Raw genomic sequence first — 23,621 nt, forward strand, 5'->3', positions numbered from 1 at the left:
TCAGATTATAATTATTTAAGTCACCGTTGTAATTGGTTCCGAAACAGCCAACTGATTTATTCTTAACATGAATTGTTTGTGAACTCCTAAGTTTTCAGAAAAAAATGTAATTTTTGGCAAAAATGCAGGAAAATTTCCAAAAATACCAGTATTTTATTTATCCATTAAGGAATCTTAGGACTAGTTTTTTTTTTTTTAAACGATGTAACACAGCCTTTATTTTTAAAATGTCTCATAATAACTTGAGTTTGAGTCTTTGTAGGCTTAAAAGTTTCTAAAATATTGCTCCGCGAGCATCATCAATTAATTCCCGAGCATTATATTGCTACTCGTTATGGAACTGATACAAGATTTATATAGAATTTAGTCAAATTCATATATTAACCTTGACAAAATGTTTTGTATTTGATAATACTGTTAAAAGATATCAGATATTTGATACCACAAAAAAACCTTATCAAATTTTATTAAAACCAAGTGATGCTAAGTTTAAGTACCGAAAGTGATCTTATTTCCTCATTTCTTTACAAAATTTTACGCCAACACTTTGACAAATCCATCAGAATTACACCATAAACCCTTGATTTGATGAGCAAAAAAAAAAAAAAACAAGATGAAAATCATTTTAGTCTTCTTCGTCATAAAAAAATCATCTCTTACACACAAAAAAATAAATATTTATCTGTCAATATGTTTTGTGGTTATAGGTAAGGTAGAACACAACTCAATATGAGGTATTTCTCCCTTGAATGATTTTTCAATACAAATCCAAAAAGCTTTCTGCCTAAATTGTATTCGAAGGATAATCTTGGCAATTTTCTAACATAACAAAAAAAAAATACAAAATTCATTGCATACTTACATGAGCAATGACAAAGAATACACGACGAATGTCTATGTTATTATGATTGAGAATGTTATTTGGTATTGACAAACGAAGAAGAAGGACTGAAGACAAGATGATGAACAAAAAAAAAAAAAAATAAAGCTTAACTCTAAATTGAATTCAATTTGAAAAATTGTGAAGAAGATATTGTATTTTCATCTTCGAAACCACATTTTTTTTTTTTTTTGTCATTTATAGTCTTGTTTTTTTACAGAAGGAAAAGGAATCAATATCAACATCATGCATGAAAGAAAAGAATACCATCATGAAAATGGTGTGTCAGATGGTCCGTTTTCATGTATTTTCGATTGAAACTAAAAGCTAATGAAGTGTTATTTCTACTCTGACGGGCATATTCCCTATAATCGCAACTAATAGCGTTTCAAGTCTTAGGTGTATTGGATTTTTTTTTTTTTTTTTCAAAGAATAAATACGGAATAGGCTTAAGTTGATTGGAATTTTTATGCGGCTATTCTCGATAAAAAAAAAACGTAATTTTTAGTTAAAAGAAATTTTCGGATAAATCTTGCAGAAAATTCTAATAGAATATTATTATGAACGGAAAAAGTAGGTATCCTATTTTTTGGGGATGAATAATTTTGCTCTTCCATGGGGTTTTTTTTTCTATTCATGGCTACCTTACAAAATCTTAATAAACTATTATTTGCTGTATAATATTGTTTGTCTGTTTGTGTCAACATAAAATCTAAAGTACTTATCTAATTTTAATCAAACTTGGTGGATTTATTTATTTGGTTCTGTTGAAGAACATAAGACTTTTTTTTGAAGCAAAGCGAGAACAAGTGCGTTAGTATTTCAAAATCTTGTTTTTGGGAATTTGATTTTAATGAAATTCGAAGGAATGTGTTTAAAATGTCCAACCAACATTTATTTTTTAGTTAAATTATTCAAATTATTGCAGGAACACTCGTTGTAATATTTAAGTAAGTGCAAAAGGTACTTTTACACTTACTCAAAGGGTATTCTTTTTTATTTCTTGTTCAAGTTGATTTAGTTATAAAAATAACTTACTTTCGGATGAATTTTACAGCCATGATTGTTGAAGCTTGAAAAATTTGTGTAAGTTCTCGAGTGTTGCAGTAAAAGGGTACTTCTATATGGTAATCCTTTTTGCATGACTCTTTGGATACTGGAATAATGCTTATTGAATTGTGAATTCCAAGTGGATTTTGTTCTTTTTATAGAAATATCAGTTGATAGTAATAATCTATCTTTTTTTTTTGTGTAGAAGTCATTAATATTCATCAAAATGTTGCTTCTTTTTTGTGTTAAAATATTCTGAAAGCTGATAATTTAACATTATAGTTTTTTTTTTGTACAGCACTCAACCAACCCTTCAAAAAAGATAATCAATCATTTGCTGTAGTGTTTTTTGTTCTATGATAGAAAATAAACATTATTTGATTGGAAAGAGATGAGAAATTAATTTATAAAATTATGAATGTTGAAACGGTTTTTGTTCAACAAAATTATTGAATTAATAAAATTAAATTGCTGGGAAATATTAAAAGATTTATAGGTTTTGACTTTGTAGCAGTATCAACTTTTTATAACATTATGATGTATTTTACAATTCAGCTTAAACCACACTTTTTCGTACTAATACTCAAAAAAAAAATTGAGCTCGAGATAAAAATCAGACATGACATTACGTTAATAGAGAATGCGAGAAAAGTGGTTAACGAAGTTCGGTCTGTCTCTATCTTTACAGCCCAAACCACAGAAGCAATTTAATTCAAACTTGGTTGTTATATTTTTTTTTTAATTCCTTGAAGGTGAAATTAAAAATTTTTTCAAGACCATTGACAAAAATATAGAAAAGCTAATTTTTTTCAAAAACGGCTTTATTATACTTTATTTGTAACTCTGCCCTAAATAACTCAACCGCCTCTGCTTTGCGCAGAGGCGATATCGTAACCAATGAGGTCCTACCGATTAAGACAAAAAAATTTATACAAAAGCGTCTAATTAGTCGTAATACTAAAATGTTCAAAAGTTTTCAAAACCTTCAATTTTAGTTTTTTTTTTTTCAATATTATTTTTTTTAAATCATTTATCTGAATCTTTACCCTTCTTTCCATCACAATTTTTACAAATAAAACTATCATTTTCATAATCGCTACCAAGTTACCTGAAGGCACCTTTTAGAAACAAAATAAAATAATGATACAGATTAAAGAATTTATCACAACAAAAACATTACTGTTAAAAAAAGAGCCAAGTTCTCCTATGTTGAAATTATGCTGGCACAAAAAGTACTGAGATGTAAAAGTGTACCAAGTTCTAAAGTTTGGGTTCAAATTCGTATCAATAAAATTTTGATTGTTCTCTTGACAATTTTTCTTAATTATCGATTTTTAAAGTTATTTCAAAAATTGCCAAGTAAACAATCAAAATTTTATTGATACGAATTTGAACCCAAACTTTAGAACTTGGTACACTTTTACATCTCAGTACTTTTTGTGCCAGCATAATTTCAACATAGGAGAACTTGGCTCTTTTTTTAACAGTAATGTTTTTGTTGTGATTTCACTACTTTTTGCAAGGTATGGCTGTAGAATATAAAATCTCTATATTTGATGAAAATTCAGTGAAAGTGGGTGGTTGCCACGCCCCCTGCCTGAAATTCTCAAATTTAAAATTTTTTCCTTTGTATAAACTACCAGCTCTACCACTACCATTCTACCAAATTTCAAGATTCTACGACAATCAGAAGTGCTCTATAATAATTTATGAAAATTCAGGGGAAATGGGCGGTTGCCACGCCCCCTGGCTGAAATTCTCAAATTTTAAATTTTTTCCTTTGTATAACCTACCAGTTCTACCATTCTACCAAATTTCAAGATTCTACGACAATCAGAAGTGCTCTATAATAATTTATGAAAACTCAGCGGAAATGGGCGGTTGCCACGCCCCCTGGCTGAAATTCTCAAGTTTTAAATTTTTTCCTTTGTATGAACTACCAGCTCTACTATTCTACCAAATTTCAAGATTCTACGACAATCAGAAGTGCTCTATAATAATTTATGAAAATTCAGGGGAAATGGGCGGTTGCCACGCCCCTGGCTGAAATTCTCAAATTTTAAATTTTTTCCTTTGTATAACCTACCAGTTCTACCATTCTACCAAATTTCAAGATTCTACGACAATCAGAAGTGCTCTATAATAATTTATGAAAATTCAACGGAAATGGGCGGTTGCCACGCCCCCTGGCTGAAATTCTCAAGTTTTAAATTTTTTCCTTTGTATAAACTACTAGCTCTACTATTCTACCAAATTTCAAGATTCTACGATAATCAGAAGTGCTCTATAATATATGATGAAAATTCAGCGGAAATGGGCGGTTGCCACGCCCCCTGGCTGAAATTCTCAAGTTTTAAATTTTTTCCTTTGTATAAACTACTAGCTCTACTATTCTACCAAATTTCAAGATTCTACGACATTCAGAAGTGCTCTATAATAATTTATGAAAATTCAGCGGAAATGGGCGGTTGCCACGCCCCCTGGCTGAAATTCTCAAGTTTTAAATTTTTTCCTTTGTATTAACTACCAGCTCTACTATTCTACCAAATTTCAAGATTCTACGATAATCAGAAGTGCTCTATAATATATGATGAAAATTCAGCGGAAATGGGCGGATGCCACGCCCCCTGAATTGAAAATCTCAAATTTTCGATTTTTTCCTTTGTATACACCACAAGTCCTATCACCGTGTAAAATTTCAAGTTTCTACGATATCGGGAAGTTCTCCATAATTTTGATGATCTGTCAGTGAGTCAGTGAGTCAGTGAGTCAGTTACGGTTTTTGCGATTTTTGAAGCCCTATATCTCAGAAACTACTCATCGTAGGAGGCTGAAATTTTGTGAGGAGTTTAGTTTTTACGAGCTCAACAAATGTAGTGAGTTTGAAATTTCTAGCATCTTTGGTGTGGAAGTTAGAGGGGGGTCGAAAATGGCCTGAGTTGTTTCCTGTAAATAAGGGTGTAGTGCAAAAGTTGCTAGAGAACTTGGCTGGGCACTACCGTGCCCCTTGATATCAGCTTGTCTTTTATTAAACAAACATAATAATCTATCACAATGTTTTTCTTTTCTCTTAAAAAGTTTAAAAATAAAAAGTCTTAAATTATTGAAGAATTACGGTCACTTCTAAAATTCTTCTTACCCAAACACACATCACCAAAATAACATAACATTTTTTATTAGGAAAAAAGGATATCTATGTTATTTCTTTTTTTCCTGGCCAAGTATTAAACTTTTATAATGGAAAAACTTAATGGCCGTTGAAATAAAACACATCGCAAAACACAAAACAAACGTGATTCGTATAATATTTTGTATTTTCTTCATCGTATATCAAAAAAAACACGAAAAATTCTTTATCTTACTTTAAAGTTTTAGAAAAAGTTACTTTTTTTTTTTGTATTTAGCTAACATAAAGGTGGTGCAACACATCACACAACTTATGTACGCTTCGAGGTGAAAATAAGAAAAGTTTTTGTTCTCATTTTTATCAGAATCTCTTGGTGTGCCGTAGAACCACCTACATGTGAGTCTGATAGAAAACTTTTTCACACAAGAATAAACATTGTAAAGTTATCAGTTACCTCAAATAAACACACATTGTATGTCCGGGGAATTGAAAAAAGAAGTAAAAAAAAAAGAAAACAATGATTTACAATCATTTGAGTTTATTTTTGTTTGTGGTCTTCTTATTTTCTACAAAAAAATTGAAATAAACAACAACTTTCTAGCTCCCGTAGGACAGACCTCTTACTTTTAAAAAACTATGAAATGAAAAACAAATAACTCATGTTGTGTTCATATATATTTTAGTTGAGATTTTCAAATTGCAATTTAGTTGCTTCAATAAAACAAATCAAATGTGTACGATTATTGTAAAAGATTGCATAAATTTCTGAACGATAATAAAATAAATCATGCCTGGCAATACTATTTTTCGATATTGCGTTACGTTACGTTTGACGTACGCCATTTTGAATTCGGCCATAATTATTTCACCTTTCCCTTAAAGCAAGAAAAAGGAGCTCAGAAAAGACACTCCGACCTCAAAACGCAAAAAACGAGGTTGCACTCACACACTTGCAATTTTGTGTGTATGAACACAAAGTCGAAGGAGAAATCGTGGTGAAAATACCAATAAATATGGAATCGGCTCTGAGGTGATTATAATTTTCATACTAATTTGAGGCGCCGTCGGACCCATTTCGTAGTCGAGGTCGGACTTAGTCGGAGCCGATTCGGACCGAGGTCGGGCTCATTTGGTTTCTGTCATCAACTGTCAAAAGCCATTTTCATTGTTAAGTTGACCTGTCAAAAAATGATCGCATTCAGAAACTCAGATGAATGCGTTCAAGGAAAGTCTTCTGTCTTATTTATTGATTTACACTATTCGATTTAAATTTCATGAATTTTCCTTAAAAGTCGTTGCAATTTATTAAATTTAATAAAAAAAAATTCTTACTTATTTATTTATTTCTTCTTTCAGGAACCACCAAATTCAAGCAAATAAATAAATTTTTCTTAACGAATCGCAAAATCAAAAAAATTTAAAACACAAAAAATCAAAAAAAAAAAAAAAACAAAAAATATTTTTAATTGTAGAAAACAAACCAACAAAAAGTTTAATCAAAAACTAAACTCTCTTTGGTGGGGGAAAACATTAAACGCTTCTTAATTTTAGATACTAACAAAAAACTTAATTGAATAGTTTATAAACTAAGAAAAAAAAACCAAAAACTTATTTATTATAAATGCTAATATAGCCTATTATGGACGAAGCTCTAACAACTGGCCATCAAGTAGTAGTATCAGCAGCATCAAATCAATCAAAAATAACAGCAGCATTTCCTAATCGAAATAGCTCCACTTCGTCATCATCATCAGTTGTTATTGTCAAGTCTAATAACAGCAATAATACTCAAAGTCCAACAACAACATTAAAAAAACAAAAACATCGCAAATTAGTTCGTTCGCCAGAGGTCTCTGTGTGTGATATACCAGCATCGGTTGTTGCGACAATTGCTGCAACTGTAAACGACGTAATGGGCGGCGGTTTTACAACACCACCAACAACGTTACAATTTTTTGATAATAAACCACCAACAACGGAACCAAAGAAAACCCTATACAATTCGTTCGAAGAAAAACATCGAAAATCGGATCAAACATCGAATCTTCTATCACCGATAGTTTTAGACGCTACCGCCAGTTTAAGTCCTGGTGCTAGTGGAGGTTTAAGTAGCAGTATAAGTCCAACATTATACACAAGTTCTTTGCCAGGATTGGGAAATTTGGGACCACTGTTATTAGAAAGTCCCGACGATCCGCCAGATTTCGAATATCACACATTTAGCGCTGATAGTGGTAATAGTTGTAATAGTGCAGAGGGTAGTGGTGACTTAGCCGATCCGACGAGGTCCTGTTTTAGTTTTAAGGACACCGCTTTACTATCGATGGGCGGTGACTTAAGTACCGGACCTGGTAATCGAAATCCATCACAAGAGGGTGATAAGTTAAACCGTTTGCAGAGCTTCCTTTTTAAAACCTCATCATCAGATGATGGCAAAACTCCACCGGAGAGATGCCCAACGAGCAGCATTCACCGTGCAGCAGCGACTTCTTCTACATCGACAGACAAGGAGCCAGAACTTGACTATTATCAATACACACTCACATCGCCGAATAATCCCTTTCTACCGGAGATCATAGCACGGGCTTACTGTTCGGATAGTGCGGATAGTGAAGCAGCCGGAAGAACTGCTTCTGGAAGTGTCTGTGGCAATGGTGAAATCCATGACAGAGGAAAGTTATCCCCGACGCAGTCATTGTTTGCCTTTAGTCGGAGTAGTAGTGCTGAGAAATCTGATAGCGAACGGGATCATGCGGATGTCATTTCCGGTTTGGGATTTGAAGGCGGAGGAGGTGGAGGTGGTGTAGCACAATTATATGACAAAAAATCTTCAAGTGCCTTCGAACCGACAAGTCCGGGAAAACATAAAAGGAAACTTTTCTCGTTGAATTCTCCGACAAGAGAACCAAAACACCATCAAACGAAGGAACACCAATACCAACAACATAAGGATAAAATTTCACCTCAATCTTCGATTGGTAGCAGTGTGGTTAGAAGTTTGAATCCATTTTTATCATCGACAGCAGCAACGGTTACGACATCGTCGATTGGCAAACAGGAAATGGCACCCAGCAGCAGCAGCGACTTGAATTCCAAACGAGAGGAATTTTTGCGGGCGACAATGAAAATTTGTTTGGTGGTATCACCTCCAACCAGTAAGTTACAGGTAAGTGTATATTTTTGCGTAGAGAATAATATGGAGAGAAAAGATGTTTGATTTTCTGTAGATTATCCTTTATTTGTTTATTTTCATTTTCTTTTTTGTTGAAATAAATTTATTTGATTTTTTTCGTATTTTTATTGAGAGTTTATTCTTTTGTATTGTTTTAACATCCTCAGGAGATTTATGTGCAAAAAGAAAACCTCTGATTTTGGGGTTAAAGGAATCCATTGCCTAAAAAGGGTTATAAGCCTTAAATGGAAATTTTTATTTGAGAAGCTGTCGGAATTAACTTTGTACATATTTGTTTGAGTTAAAGGTGTAAGCTACTTATATCAACCCAAAATTTAATTGTCTTATCTTTTTAAATATAGAAGGTTTTTATGAAGTCAGATAGTAGTTATTGCGATGCACTTTATATTTTTATTTATTAAATTTTCTATTTCATTAAATTGGAAGATGATTTCTTATTTCGTACTATTTGCTACCTGTAACAAAAACAATTTGCTGTCTTAGCAGCTACTGTTTTTTTTTTTTTAATATCCTCAGCAAATATTTAAGCTTCTATAAGGTATAATGGAAGCTACGTTTTAACTTCGATACAACTTCTCTTTAGAAGAATCCTAAGAACAATGAACTTAATTATTTTTGAGAAGTTTTAGCGAAGTTTTGGAAGACAACTTTTATAAGGTTTCTTTCAGCTATTTTACTCAATGTTCGTATATAGACTTCATTGTTGAGATAAGTTACTTCAATAACACAAATTAGATACACGTATTTTAAAAGATTGGCTAAAACCTTGAACGACAGCAAAATGCATAACAAATAGATGATGACTGGCAAAACTATTTGTCCACTTCCAATGCATCTAATATACCCTTCAAGCAAACGAGTCCGACCTCGGTCCGAATCGGCTCCGACGTGAGTCCGACCTCTACTAAGAAACGAGTCTTACGGCGCCTCAAATTAGTATGGAAATTATAATCACCGCGGAGCCGATTTTATATGTATTGGATTTCTCCTTCGACTTTGTGTTCATATACAAAAAGTTGCAAGTGTGTTTTTCTCGTTTTGAGGCCGGAGTGTCTTTTCTGAACTCAGTTTTCTTGCTTGAAGTGAATCTGTCAAAGTCAAATCTGACAACCACCACTTTGATGAACCTGATAAATACAATTTTCAAATTTTATAAAACACGGCTTATTAGTTAATTTTCGTATGAATTTACTAACTTTTCATAAAAAATAATAACAGTGTCATCAAAGTGAACAGTTTGACGTATGAACATACTTTATTGAATTCAGCCATTTCTATTTTTGTGTTAAAAATGTCTCTTTCTTTTGTCAACTGTCAAAAGCCAAAATCATCGTTCAGGCGACCTACTAAAAAACTGATTGCATAAATGAGTTTCAAGTTACATTTATAATAAATAACTTTGACAGGGCTTCCTTAAGCTATTTTATACCAATTTTGGGGAGGTTTTTCAAAATTAATGAGACCTTTCTTGTTTCTTGTAACTAGAGCGATGTTCATTCATTCTTAATTTACCAACATAATTTCAAACCCTTTAAACTTTTAAATTGTGTCGGAAGTGTCTATAGTTTATCGTTGTTTGCTCTTCCCTAGATCTAAATATAAAATTTGGACTTAAAGTTGTACAAAGGACACTCTTTTTGAATATTTTATATTCTTTGAATCTTATTCTAAAACAGCGGTTATGATTGATATCAAGTAGACGATAAAATATTGTCGAGTCTTTGTCAACGGCACCTTAGGTTAAAAATTCTACAACTTTTGTATCAACAATTTTTTCACATAACCTCAAAATTTATGTGAAAAATTCAAAAAACCGAGTTTTTGGTTTTTTTAATTTTTATCTTTTTCAAAAACAAAAATTTTTCTACGAAATTTGGTGAAAACCTACTTTATTATATCCCAAATACACTGTAATTTATTTGATTTAAAATATTAATTTGTTCACCTTATTTTGACTTAATACCAAAAAAACACCCTAATTTTCAATCGAAAATTCACGTGTCAAAATATCAGCTTTTTTCAAAAAGTCGGTGGGCATTTCGTTCGTTAAAATGTTTTTTTTTCTGATGGTGTAAAAAAATAATGTAAAATTTTTTTATAATTTTTATACTATAGAACATGTTCTAGTAAAATTCAAAAAATGAAAAAAGCTTGAATTCGAAAAAATGTTTAATCATGGTTTACAATTTTGGCCTATTTATTCAAATTTACACTTTAATTACTCATAAAAACGTAAGATTAATCAATGTTACATGAATTTTTTGAATTTTTCACATAAATTTTGAAGTTATGTGAAAAATTGTTGATACAAAAGTTGTAGATCTTTTTATTACCTACAACTTTGCCATATAACTTTTTTCTATAGGATTTGTAGTTTTGCCGGAAATCGAGATATACCATTTTTTACCATTAAAAAATCAACCCACCCACTTCCCGAACTCGGCTCGCCCGTAATTTATTTTTCCTTTAATTTTCATCATATCCACCTCCTTTTCCAATATGTTTCATTCTACTATGATTTTTTTGGGTTTCAAAAATTATCGACCCTGGTCTATCTACGTTTGTTTTGTTTAAAGTTCTTCAAGAAACTTTTCCAATTTTTGTACATTTAAATTTGTTTGTTGTATATACTACAAAATGTACTAAAGTCATTAATTTCTAGTACCTACTCATTCTTCACACATTCCTGGAATTGACCATTAACCTACGGATACTTCGTTTATTTCCTTAATGAGGCTCCACTGTTTTTTGTAAAGTACGCACCTCTAATCACATCAAAAGGTTCTATATTTCTGCAATCAAACAACAGATGTACTTAAGCTCGCAAAACTTCACCTTCGAACTAATTTTAGTCACATTTTCATTATAACTTTGTTTTTCTTAAAGTTTCCAAAAACTATTATTAAAATAAATTATCAGCATTTTTAAATTCATATTTAAAATTCAAGCTTAAACTTTTAACACAATATCTGCCAGTTTATATTCATTCAACTTTTCGTAAAACTTTGTTTTTGCAATTTTTAACATAATTAATATTAATCGTCTACTTGCACCTCAATTAAAATAAAATAGAAAACTATTTTTTGATTAGCTTTTAAACTCTCTTTTTTCTTTTTTGAAACATGAAATCACACAAAATCACTGTTAAAAACGGAAATGCTAAGAGAAACCAAACGAATAGTTTTGCTAAAGTTATCTCTCCAGGCATACAGTCATCATCCTCCTCTGTCCAATTTTCACTCTCTCTCTCTATCTTCAATTAGAGAAATACCGCAATCTAACTTTGGATTTTGTGCCCATCCTAATCATAGTTTATGCGTTTGTTCTGCAATGGCACCCACCAAAAATACACTTTCAATTAAAAACATTGCCTATTAGCCAGGCTTTAGCCTGGAGATTCCTTTTGCTTTCGGCTAAGTTGATGGGAAAATGATGAAAATGCACAAAAGTTTATCCTTTTGAAATCTCACTGATAAATTATTCCCGTGCTAAAATTCACTCGGTAAAATTGTTTGCAAAAATTTCATACAAAAAAAAAGTTACTCATACGCACTGTTGGCCCGGTTTAAGTGAAATTAATTCGAAAAACACATTCGCTCATATCCTCAACACTAACATAAAAAAAACAATTCGAAATGACTTTTACCAATACATACAAACATAAATATTGAATATCAGGACTATGCTATTTTTACTTGCACAGCTTATTGACATATGGAGAGACAGAAAGAGGGAACAAGAGGAAGAGAGAGTGACATATCCTTTTGTTGAATGAAGTAATAATAGTGTACTGATAGTCGATATCGGAAATATAAATGCATCCGTGCGTTGTGGTTTTGGAATTTCTCACCCATGTTGCCGGAGAGAGAAGTTCATTTGCCTGGAAGCACGGATAAGTATTTCAGATTGTTCACTGCGGTCAAGTGGAAGTGAATTCGTTGTACTCTTATATATCTCGTTATACGTTTTCTACGTTTATATAAGTACACTATACAATCCTTATGGGAGTGTTTATATATGTTCATTTTATCCCTGAATTTTCAATGCAATAATAATATTAAAAGAGGAGAGGACTACAAAGAGGCAGCATCAACAGCAAAATAGAGATTGAGTAAGCCAAAGGCTCTACAACACACTGATGACGTTGAAGGATACTTAGGTTATAAAGGAGAACTAAAGTTTAGGAATTATATTATGATGGGCAGGAGGGGGATATTGTGTATAGTGTGTTATTTCTCCCTATAACATAAATGGGGTTTTTATTCATTCGAATCGTGAGAAGAATGTTTAATGGTTTTTTTTTGAGAAGGAAAGAAGGCGAGAAATTGCTGATGAAAAGGATAACAAGAATTCCATTGAATAGGATGAAATCTTAATGGTTGTTGGGTTAAGTATTGTCTTTATGTGTGTGTGTGTGTGTGTTTTTGAGGATATATGTTTGAAATTCATAGAATTTTAGAATTCTTCAATTTATATGATTGAAGTTGAAGGCATATCATATTGTACGTTTTTCTTTGATATACGAGTTATGTTAAGTTTTTTTGATAATTCGTGGAATTGCATTTCAAGTGAAATTTTTAACTCAAATTCAACATAAGATTTTTGAGTTTGAGTGAAAATGGAATGAGTTTGATGCCATTTTAATTTCTTTGAACAAAACAAGAAAAAATCGTCACGTACAGACAGATTGGAAGTAAAGTAACACATAAACAGAATTTTTTGAGTAAGATTTATTGCATAAAATGATTTGTATTTTTGGAAAGGTCTTTAAATTGTATGAATGAGATAATGTGGCAACTCTTTTTTAAAGGAGCAATTTTAACATGGATAATTTTGTCATAACTTTGCAATTTAATACAAAAAAATTTTAAATGTAGAACAAAAGACGCCTTAATAGTCAAAAAATAATAAAATAATTTAAAGAATGTTGGCAACCCTATTCAAATGAAAACACAGGATGAAAAAAATCACGAATAAAAACAGACTTAAAGGCTTATCTTAAGATGAAATTATCTTCTATTTGAAAAAATTACAAATGTACTTGGCAACCCTAATCAAACTCAAAACACTTATTTATTTTCCAGCCAAAATGTGTGATATTTGATCGAGTTAAAGGTTAAAAACTATATTAGATTTTAGGTGATACATTCTTCTCCTTAGAAATGTCAAGTGCAATCTCTAACACAAACAAGTACTCGGCAACCCTGATCAAATGCTAAAAAAAAATACTGAAACAAATTATTTTTCAGGCAAAATGTGTGATTTTTAATAGAGGGAAAGTATAAAACGTACATCAAAACTTAGATGAAACCATTTTAAATATAAAAATGTCGGTTAACATCTCTAATAAACGAACAAGTACCTGGCAACCCTACTCAAATTTAAAAATATATTTGTCAGTACAATTATTTTTTAGTACCTTCTTCCAAAGGTTAAACAATGTCAAAAAAAAAAAAAACAACTCATTACTAGGGTCAAAACTTATTAATTAAAACACATTTCTGAGAAAATGCGTCACGTACAGACACATTTTATATAAAAAAAAAAAAAAAAGTTATGTAAGACTTTTAACATCTAAAATTTGACCACTAATTATAACTAAAAAAGATCAGAAACTAATCTGGAAGAAAATAAGTAGTTTTGAAAGTAAATAACTTTAAACGAATTAGGTGTCACGTGCAGGACATTAAAGATTACTTCTCCTTTGGATCACTTCCTCATATTTGAAGGTAAGAATCTGTTTAATTTTTGTTTTTCCTACACAAGAAGTGATTGTCCCTTTTAAATAGACACATTATTTTAAATTTGAAATAAATTGTGTCAATAAATACGTGTAATACAGTCAAATAAGGAGAAAAAAGGGGTAAATCTCGGAATGAATGTTAGTAGAAATTTTTTTTGCTCAATATCTTCCTTTTGCCATTCTATAACATATCTCAAAAGTCTAGAAAAATCTCATGTCCGCTTGTCGCGATTTCAAGGTCAAATCGCGAAATGGAGATTTTCAAAATTAGCAAAAATAGGCTATGGTATTATATACACATATGATACATGATTTCAAGGTATATTTTAATGCTGATTCCAAAAAATCTAAAATTAAGACAATCCGACGTCTCTGGAAAAAGTTATACCTGTTTTTCATCTGTCAACTCATATTATTATAACAGTTGCAAACTTACTGCCTAAAACCCTTAAAAGTTATGGTAGACGAACCAAATTTTGCATGAAGATTTTAGAATCCATCATTATTAAAAATCAAAACAATCCCTTACAAAAAATATATACACCTACGAAATAATGGTATTTTTTGATGGAGGGGCAAATTTTAGAATATGCACTAAAGAAGATTCTTGTTCATCTTAGGAATAAGTGCAAATAGGCTAATTTTTTCATTTTAATCTTTGTTTGGATATTCTTTAATTACCCTCAAAAATCTAAAAAAATCTCATGTCCGCAAGACCTAATTTTCTTGGTTTGAAAAGAAGGTGCAGATTTTAAAAAATTAATAAGAAAAGTTTAAATTTTTATATGTATACCAACATAAGCGACATGATTTAAAGGTATTTTTTAACACTAATTCCAACAAAACTCACAAACAAGTCAACCTGACCATCCCTGAAAAGTAATGCACCTTATTCATGTTGATCTGACACAAATATATGAAGTGTATAGTTTTCCAATTTTTTAAAATCTGCACCTTATTTTCAAACCAAGAAAATTAGGTCTTGCGGACATGAGATTTTTTTAGATTTTTGAGGGTAATTAAAGAATATCCAAACAAAGATTAAAATGAAAAAATTAGCCTATTTGCACTTATTCCTAAGATGAACAAGAATCTTCTTTAGTGCATATTCTAAAATTTGCCCCTCCATCAAAAAATACCATTATTTCGTAGGTATATATATTTTTGTAATGGATTGTTTTGATTTTTAATAATGATGGATTCAAAAATCTTTATGCAAAATTTAGTTCATCTACCATAACTTTTAAGGGTTTTTAGGCAGTAAGTTTGCAACTGTTATAATAATATGAGTTGACAGATGAAAAACAGGTATAACTTTTTCCAGAGACGTCGGATTGTCTTAATTTTAGATTTTTTGGAATCAGCATTAAAATATACCTTGAAATCATGTATCATATGTGTATATAATACCATAGCCTATTTTTGCTAATTTTGAAAATCTCCATTTCGCGATTTGACCTTGAAATCGCGACAAGCGGACATGAGATTTTTCTAGACTTTTGAGATATGTTATAGAATGGCAAAAGGAAGATATTGAGCAAAAAAAATTTCTACTAACATTCATTCCGAGGTTAAACCCTTATTTGACTGGATTAGTGTCTTTAATTTTATTTTTAAAACTTTTCAGTTTATAATAATTTTGTTTTACTTTAATTATTCTTTAACTTTTTTTTATTGAATTTTTGTTTTTAAACTATTTTTTTCCTTAAAAACTTATTTTAGGGATAAATTTTGTTTTTTTTTCAAACTTATAATTAACTTATTTTTTTTTCTTTTCTTTGCAGGTAAATTAACAACACCAACACTTATAAATTATTTACAAAAAACCTCCCACTAAATAAGGTAAGCACTCCTATTCATTCATTATATTCCCATTCCTTTTCCAAATTCTGGCTAATTTATATTAAAAGCAATTAATCTTAAATAAAACAATTAAGCCCACCACAACCAACCTTAAACAATTAAAAATGGCTATTTATAGTTAAAGTTTCCGTTTCCACACACAAAACACACACCATATGTGTGCATATAATTAGACATTAGCCATTTAACACTCCAAAACCAAATAAAAAATATAAAAAGAAAATTCCCACTCATTTCACGACGGTTCTTTAAGTGAATTAATGTATGCCATTCCGTTTTCTTAGTCCTATAATTTAATTATTTCCTTCTAAATGGTTTGTTAAAATTCAAAACAAAAAACAACAACAAAAAATGCCTAAGCCTTCAAGGTGGAAAAGTGAGTACGTGTTCGCACGCTCATAGATATTTATAAAAAAAACACAAACATTTAAGATTTGAATGAAAGGGTATTAAACTTAATAACAAACAAATTACAAAAGTTACAATGTACTCATTTTATAAAAAAAAATGAAATATTTTGTCAATTTATGAACAATTTCAATTAAAACCAAAAAACCATATTTCCATGATTTCAATCGATGGTTTGACATTTTTTAAATGCACCGCATGTACGAACTCAAAAATAAAAAGGTTGACCGCGAAAAATATGTCATAAAGGACAAATTATGAATGATGTTTAAAAATATAAAATATACCATTGCTTAAAAAAAAATTTTTTTTTTTAATTTTTTTTTTTTTTTTAATTTTCCACAAGGATTTATACATCATTAAAAACTGAAAAAAAAAACAACAACAAATAATTTTTCTCCCATGAATAATATAATTTCTGACACCATGGCTAAGGTGGGTAAATTACATCGCTCCTTCAACTGGTATGTTAATGGTCATTTTTTTTTTTTTTTTTTCTTTCTTTCAACTTTTTTTTTGTGTAGAACGTGCAACAGGAAAAATTTAAAAACATGGTCAGGGGTTACATAAGATTTTAATGAAACCACAAAGAATTTTATAACGAGTGCACGTTTTGGGTTTTTTTTTTTTGTGTAAATTATGCGAAAAAAGGCCACAGGTGGTGTGTAATAGTTGATAGTTGGGGTGATGATTTTCAGAGACGGATCCAACTCAATAAAGGGTCACAAAAAATTTTAAACTTGAACTCAATTTTGCTCTTATTTAAAATGTAAAAACGTGTTCATACGTTTGTGAAAGCTTCTTGCTTACAAATCTTATTTGATTTCAACAAATCTTGGTGAAGTAATTTCTTTCGATTCAGGGATGAATATAAGAATGATTTAATACTGATTGGTTAAAAATTTTAATGATTCTATAATCTTTGATAGTGCTTTATTAAGAATAATAATACAAGTCTTATAGAAATTAAAAACTAAAAGCAGAGCATAATTAGTTATTCAATGTTTGAAGTAGTTTTTTTTTATACAATTTTCTTGTAATGATTTCAAATTTCTCATAATAACTAAATAATAACATAATAACTGAATGTAATAATTCTTGTGATGAGCTTCTATATAACAGAATTTAATTTCTAAATTAAGTTTTATAGAAGTTTTATTCGAGTAATGTTGCATACCTTTTAAATTAAAATCAGTATCAGACTGTTTATTTTTAACTTTTCTGTGGATCGGATTCTTTAAATGATAATTCAGTAAATTTTAAATAAGACACTAAACATTTTTCAACTTTCCTCTTTCCACCATAAATGTATTACAGTGTTAAAAGACGCTTGTTTTTTTAAGCAGGTTTTATAGAAGTTTTATTCAAGCTATAACTCACATTTTTGCAAGTTTTATAGAAACTCCATACAGGCTTAAACGTAAAGGACTCAAGTAGTCCAATGTATTACTTGGAAGTCAAAACGAATTCAACTCAACTTTTCACTGCATAGCTAATCATAGGTGAAGGCATCATGGACAACCCATCACAGGGAACATTTCATCAAGAGAAAGAATTTAATAAAAAAACAACAACCGTCAAAAACTGTCCCTTCTAAAAAGAAGACAATACAAATAATTAACTCAAAACGAACGAAAACGCTCTAATTGACTTTTTCATGATGAGTTGTCCCATGATGATTTGTGCTGTGATATGTTGAGTTTCAAAAATTTATTCAAACATTGATAAAATCTACATTTTAGTAAATAGATTTGTGTGCCATTAGACTTGTGTTCAAACAAGCTTCTGGTAAAACGGTTGTTTTATTAAATTCATAAATATAAAAACATCATGAAAAAAAAGAAACTAATAATTCATCTTAATACAATTATTTTCCTTCGAATTAAATTATTTAAATCCAGCACTGTTCAAGAAATATAACTTTCTTCATTCCCTCTCTCTCTCTTGGGAGTCATTTACACGATTCATTCTTTGTTTACATACAAATACAAGTTAGTAAATGTTTAGTGTTTAGTTGCTTAATTTTGTTTTTCTTTATTTTGGCTTTGAAAATTATATGGGTGTTGCAGAGAGAGAGAAAATAAAATACAAAAAAATAAATGCTACAGGATCTACTTCTATTATATAAAAATTGACCCTGAGGATGTATAAAACTTAAAAAAAAAAAAAAAAACACTTAACAAAGGTTTTATTATCTTTGGGTCTATTTCACTGTTTGATTGAATATACGTATAGTTTTAATAAATTCATACCAAGATTTTCTGATTGTCTTAAAAAAGTTTTAAATACTTGCGTGAAAATTATAAAAAACAATTGCAAACTTGAAAAAAAAAAATCACAAATACATTTTTTTTTTCTTCTAGACTACAAAGATGTCTTCTTCTTAAAAAAAAAAAAAAAAAAAAATAGGAAAGACCTAAAAACAAAATATTCAACAAAAAAAATCACAATCTCAACAAATCAATGTCGATTTCACAATCAACAACACAAACTGATTGTGAAGACATTTTTTTCTACATGAATGTGTTTTTTCTTATATTTTTTTTTTGTTGTTGTTGTGACTTGAATAAACAATCAAGCAATTTCTAAGTTAAAAAAAAAAGAAATAACACACATACGCCCCAGTATATGATAAATTCAATGAGAAAGAAAAAAAAATCCTTGAATATTTTCAAAATTACATTTTACTCGAGTCGTACCTCGTACCTATCGCTCTTTGTTAGTCAATCAATGTCTTATTCCCGCAAGAATTGAACCCATCTCAAAAATAACGTTATCCAACAAATTACTCTCATGTGTATTCAATACAAAAAAAAACCCAACAACAACAAAAAAAAAGAACAGATATATTTCATCACAAGAAAAACACAAAAGAAATAAAAAAAAAGGATACAACAACAACAAAAAGTCTAAAAATAGAAACAGAAAAAAAAAACCAAAGAAAAATCACCTGAACATGGAATCCTTTTAAATTTGAAAAGGACGAATTCCTTCTTCAACCACATTCACCTATACAAGCAATTGAGAGAATTGATGCCGTCAACACCTACGTTATACCGTCACTGCCACAGCCGCCGCCGCCGGTAGCCAATTGTTCAAATCTATTCGCTTGTATGAATCATTTCGAGTACTTTTTTTATATTGTTTCACTTTTTTTTTTTTTTGTTCGTCCTTGTTCAGTGGCAAAAGACGAGTACCATATCCTGTTTTGAAGGAGACAAATTGCAAGCACTTAAAACAACCACTTTCTAAACCATACAAAAAAAAGGAAAAGAAAAAAAGGAAATAAACACAATAAAAAAAGAAGAAAAACACCACAAAATGTAACCAACGAACGAACACAAAACAACGAAGAGCATCGAAAGAAACAAAAGTGTTAAAATCCATTTATCCTTTTTTCCACTCTCAATATAAAGGTTGACTCCTTTTAGAGGTGTAATAGGATAGAGAAAAAAAAAAAGGACTCTTAATGGATATCGAATGCTGCAATGAATGAAGGCACTTTTTTCTTTCTTTTTTTTTATTTTAAATACCAATCGTTTGTTCTTCTTTTTTTGCTACATTCATTTAAACAGAGACAAAAATGACGAGGATATGGATGGGTGGTTGAGATGAGTGAAAGAGACTAGGCAATGAACTTTGTTGGTGAATATCCTTTTGTTATAAACTTTCCAGTTGGAGAAAAAAAAAAAAAAACCAAGTGAACCTGATCTCGACTCCTTTTCAATTATTCGCATTATCTTTTGGCATTAAAAGTAAAGAAACGACCATCTTTTGTCTGAAAATTTTGTGTTTGTTTTGTTTCTTTTTTTTTTTTTTTTTGCTTTTTTGTGTTTTTGTTTGTGTCAAAAGCAGCAGGACAATGATGTGATTTTGCAAAAGAAAAAAAAGATAATGCACCATTGGGATTAAAAAAGAAAAAAATCATAAAAAGTGGGGTCATTGTTTCGATTGAATGATGTCGCCTGCAAGTCTGACATTTTCTAATGATATTTTTTTTTACAGTTGAATGGGGTATGACAAGGCGCCTTATGTGTATTATGCTAAAGTGGATTTTTAAGTTATCGAAAAAGACGGAGTTTATGTCAACAGTAAAAATTGAAAATTGATACTTTTTCCGAAGAAGCTCTTTCTTTATTTACTTACCTTTAAAAAAGGTTTAAGTATTCCATTAGATACTTTATTTATTTCGTAACTTTTAGAGTAACTTCAAGTTTATGTATAAGGATTTTATGTATGAAAATGATATAGAATATTAGAGATTACCTTGAGGAATCATTATTTTTCATCATACGACAACTCATCATGGACAGCTCATCACAAAAAAAAAGTCATCCGAAGGTTCGATTGGTATAGATTCATTTTGAGTTGAATAGATACATGTATAAAATTATTCAACAGTAAATTTAAAAAGTCCTTAAGTTATCACTTAATTCGAATAAAATCCGAAGTTAAGGACTTCTTGATTTTTTTAAGAGGTTCCTGAGCTTTTGAATAATAAAAACATTTTGTATAATTTTCTTATTTTTCAAATAAAAAAAAAAAAACAAGTTCTAAATTCCATTGAAATTTAAAAAAAAAAAACCTGCAAGGCATTACACAAAAAAGGATTACATCTCTAACTGGAAAATCCTATTACAAAAAAAGCTATTTTAATAAAATATTGCAGGTAGGTAAATATTTTCAGAAAAAAATCAAAAAAAAAAAAAATTTCTATGGTCCAACAAGAGTCAATTTAGTCAACAAACAAACTTTTTCCCTGAAAAAAAAAGAAGGATACCAAAGTCCAACAAAAAAATCCACTTTTACACTCAATTCAAATAAATAGTCCCCACATACTGCACATGAAGGAAAAAATTCAAATAGAACCATTTGTCGGGTTTAACTTTCCTATAGTCAAAGTGTATTCACTAGCACATACTCTCTCTTGTCCTTGCAACAAATGACCCATCAACTAAAGAGTGTAGGTACATGGAATCCCTTTTTGAGTGTTGTTTTCTGTCGATTGTACTGGGTGTTGTATAATGCCGTTGACCATTTGATGAGTCCAACAAACAATTCATATACAGGAATTGTATGTATAAAATAGAAGATAGAAAAAAATATACTCCGTGTGCCAAAGTGTCACACACACGCTTGTACAATTACCATTATGCTATTATTTTAAACTGTCAGAACGTGAAACACACACAAATACAAACAAAAAAAATAATATGAAAACTAAGTGACATTTTTTTTTGCAAAGGACATAAAGTGAAACATTCACTCGAAGGTGTAAGAATAGTTTGTCAAAAAACAAAACAAAAAAAATATGAAAAACACACAAGTAGATATCCTGATTGTTAAAATCTGTTATTCCCTCAAACTGTGATAATTTTATTATTTGGTTAAAATAAAAGTCAAATGTGTGTGCTTCAGAGAAAAGTTTTTTTTTTGTTGGTAGAATGAAGTTAGTTAAAGTTGTCATTGGTAGTTAGTTAGTTTAAAAAATAAATTTTGTTTCAAAAGAATTAAAAAAAGAAAAAAAAAAAGTTACGTATACGCCACAGTGAACATAGAAATGAAGAAAATTAAACTAAGAAGGAAAGAGTTCGTATGTATTTTTAACCATCTCTTTGCCCTTTAAAATATGCATTTGAACAAGTGAATACGATGTATGTCATCTAAAATTTTATTTAATTAACTAAGCGTGACAGGGAGAAATTCTTTTTCCTTAGTTCGCATAGAAGCATTTTTGTTCTTATTTTTTTTTTTTTTTAATTATGTTTTTGTGCTTCACGAATAATTTTATGAGAATTGAATAAAAAGAAAAAGTGAAGCAAAATTAAGAACAGTTCAGCTAGTTTTAAGCGGTTTGCAAGCAAAAAAAAAAATGTTGGTGGATTTCATTCCAAAATAAAAAATTTTTGTTTTCTGTGACCAAAAGGTTTTGCATTCCAACAACCGGAATTGTATGATCTGCTGTCATGGTATTGAGGAACTTGCTGAGAATTTTTGTCAGCTTCGAATAATTGAAGAACCTGAGAAAAAATTTTATCCCCCCGAACCACCGCGGCATAGATATTTTTAGACTTCGGATTTAAATTTGAAATATTAAAATCTATTAGAAAAGTATATTTTGGTTTACCGAAAAAATTAATTCACAGTTTTATTGAACATTGAAATTTTTAATTATAGGTATCATGTTTTCTCATGTTTCCTTAAAAACATAGTTGACAACCATATAACCCCAAAATATTCAATTTTTTATTTAACATAGAAGAATAGAATAGAAGAGATCTATTTATTTATTTATTCAACTACATACTAAGTGAATCTAAGTTGTTCAAAATAGTAACAATAATTATTTTACAAAATTTACGAAATTATAATTAACAATTCAATAGTTTTGTCTTAACCCTCTGTCATCGTTCGGGTGCGAATTTGGCAGGACAAAAATAAAAAATGGTCACAAAAAAGTGTCTTATGTGGGTGAAAATATATTTTTTTGGAATTGTGAATACAATATTCGAATTCCTCGGAAGATTCTACATCAATTTCATATATGATTCTCTATAAAATAGTGAGACCGAAAAAAGTTCAACCAACATGAAAAAGTATAAACCAAATTCGCAAAAAAGAGGTGTGCCTACAGAGGGTTAAAAATAGTATAAAGTGTGTTTTACTAATTTGGAATTTTATGGCCTTTATTTTCAGAGTTTTTGATTTTTTTTATGGAATATGAATCCTAAATCTTTGATTCAACACCTTTTTAAAATGAATTTAGCCAAATTTTTAACTTATATACTATTTTTAAAAAGAAAATTCTATTTATTCTTATTCTGGCCGCCATTTTGGAGCCGCCATTTTGAATTTAAAAAAATGGCAGCTTTTTCGTATTCTCCATACAAATATCTTTCAGTGTACCAAGTTTGATGAATTTTGACGCCGAAAAACACCAATCGCACTATGAGTGCCGCCGCCGGGAAACCTCCGCAATGCTTTTGGGAGCAGAACCATTTGCCGAACCGCAGCCGCACCGCAGCCTTGACTACATTCTCGTGCTTATAAAAAGGTTTTATTTGTCTTAGAAGTTAATTGACATTAACAACAAACTGCCAGTGGGTACAAACATAATGGTTAAAACATTGGATTGCTGCGGTGCGGCGGTAGTGCGGCTGTGGAGCGGCGCGGCAGAAAAATATCATATTTTATCATCAAAATCTTTTAAATATGCTTTCAAATCATCTTGCATTCATTTTTTAGTTCACAATCCAATTTCGGCAGATAAACATTAAGTTTAACCTAAATATAGATTATACACCGTAAGCGACTACTATTCCATTTAGACAGAAACCAGAGAAAATCCATTATAAAT

The 23,621-nt window shown here is 30.2% G+C and overlaps 2 protein-coding genes across 7 annotated transcripts in view; one reads left to right on the forward strand and one right to left on the reverse strand.

Moving 5' to 3' along the window:
• The window catches only part of LOC129919565 (pleckstrin homology domain-containing family G member 5), a 245,117-nt gene that overhangs the window by 166,301 nt on the left and 55,195 nt on the right, over positions 1-23,621 (forward strand). For 4 of the 6 annotated variants that reach the window (XM_056000494.1, XM_056000491.1, XM_056000493.1 and 1 more), the window contains exon 2: positions 6,414-8,223. The exons of the other annotated variants lie outside the window; for them this stretch is intronic. In XM_056000494.1, the coding sequence (XP_055856469.1) occupies positions 6,697-8,223 (1,527 nt within the window). In that variant the 5' untranslated portion in view covers positions 6,414-6,696. The remainder of the gene's footprint in view (positions 1-6,413; positions 8,224-23,621) is intronic. 6 annotated transcript variants of the gene reach the window in all.
• The window catches only part of LOC129919566 (protein snakeskin), a 181,599-nt gene that overhangs the window by 146,452 nt on the left and 11,526 nt on the right, over positions 1-23,621 (reverse strand). The gene's annotated exons all lie outside the window — the stretch shown is intronic.

This window comes from Episyrphus balteatus, chromosome 4, assembly GCF_945859705.1.
Source record: "Episyrphus balteatus chromosome 4, idEpiBalt1.1, whole genome shotgun sequence".
Taxonomy (NCBI): domain Eukaryota; kingdom Metazoa; phylum Arthropoda; class Insecta; order Diptera; family Syrphidae; genus Episyrphus; species Episyrphus balteatus.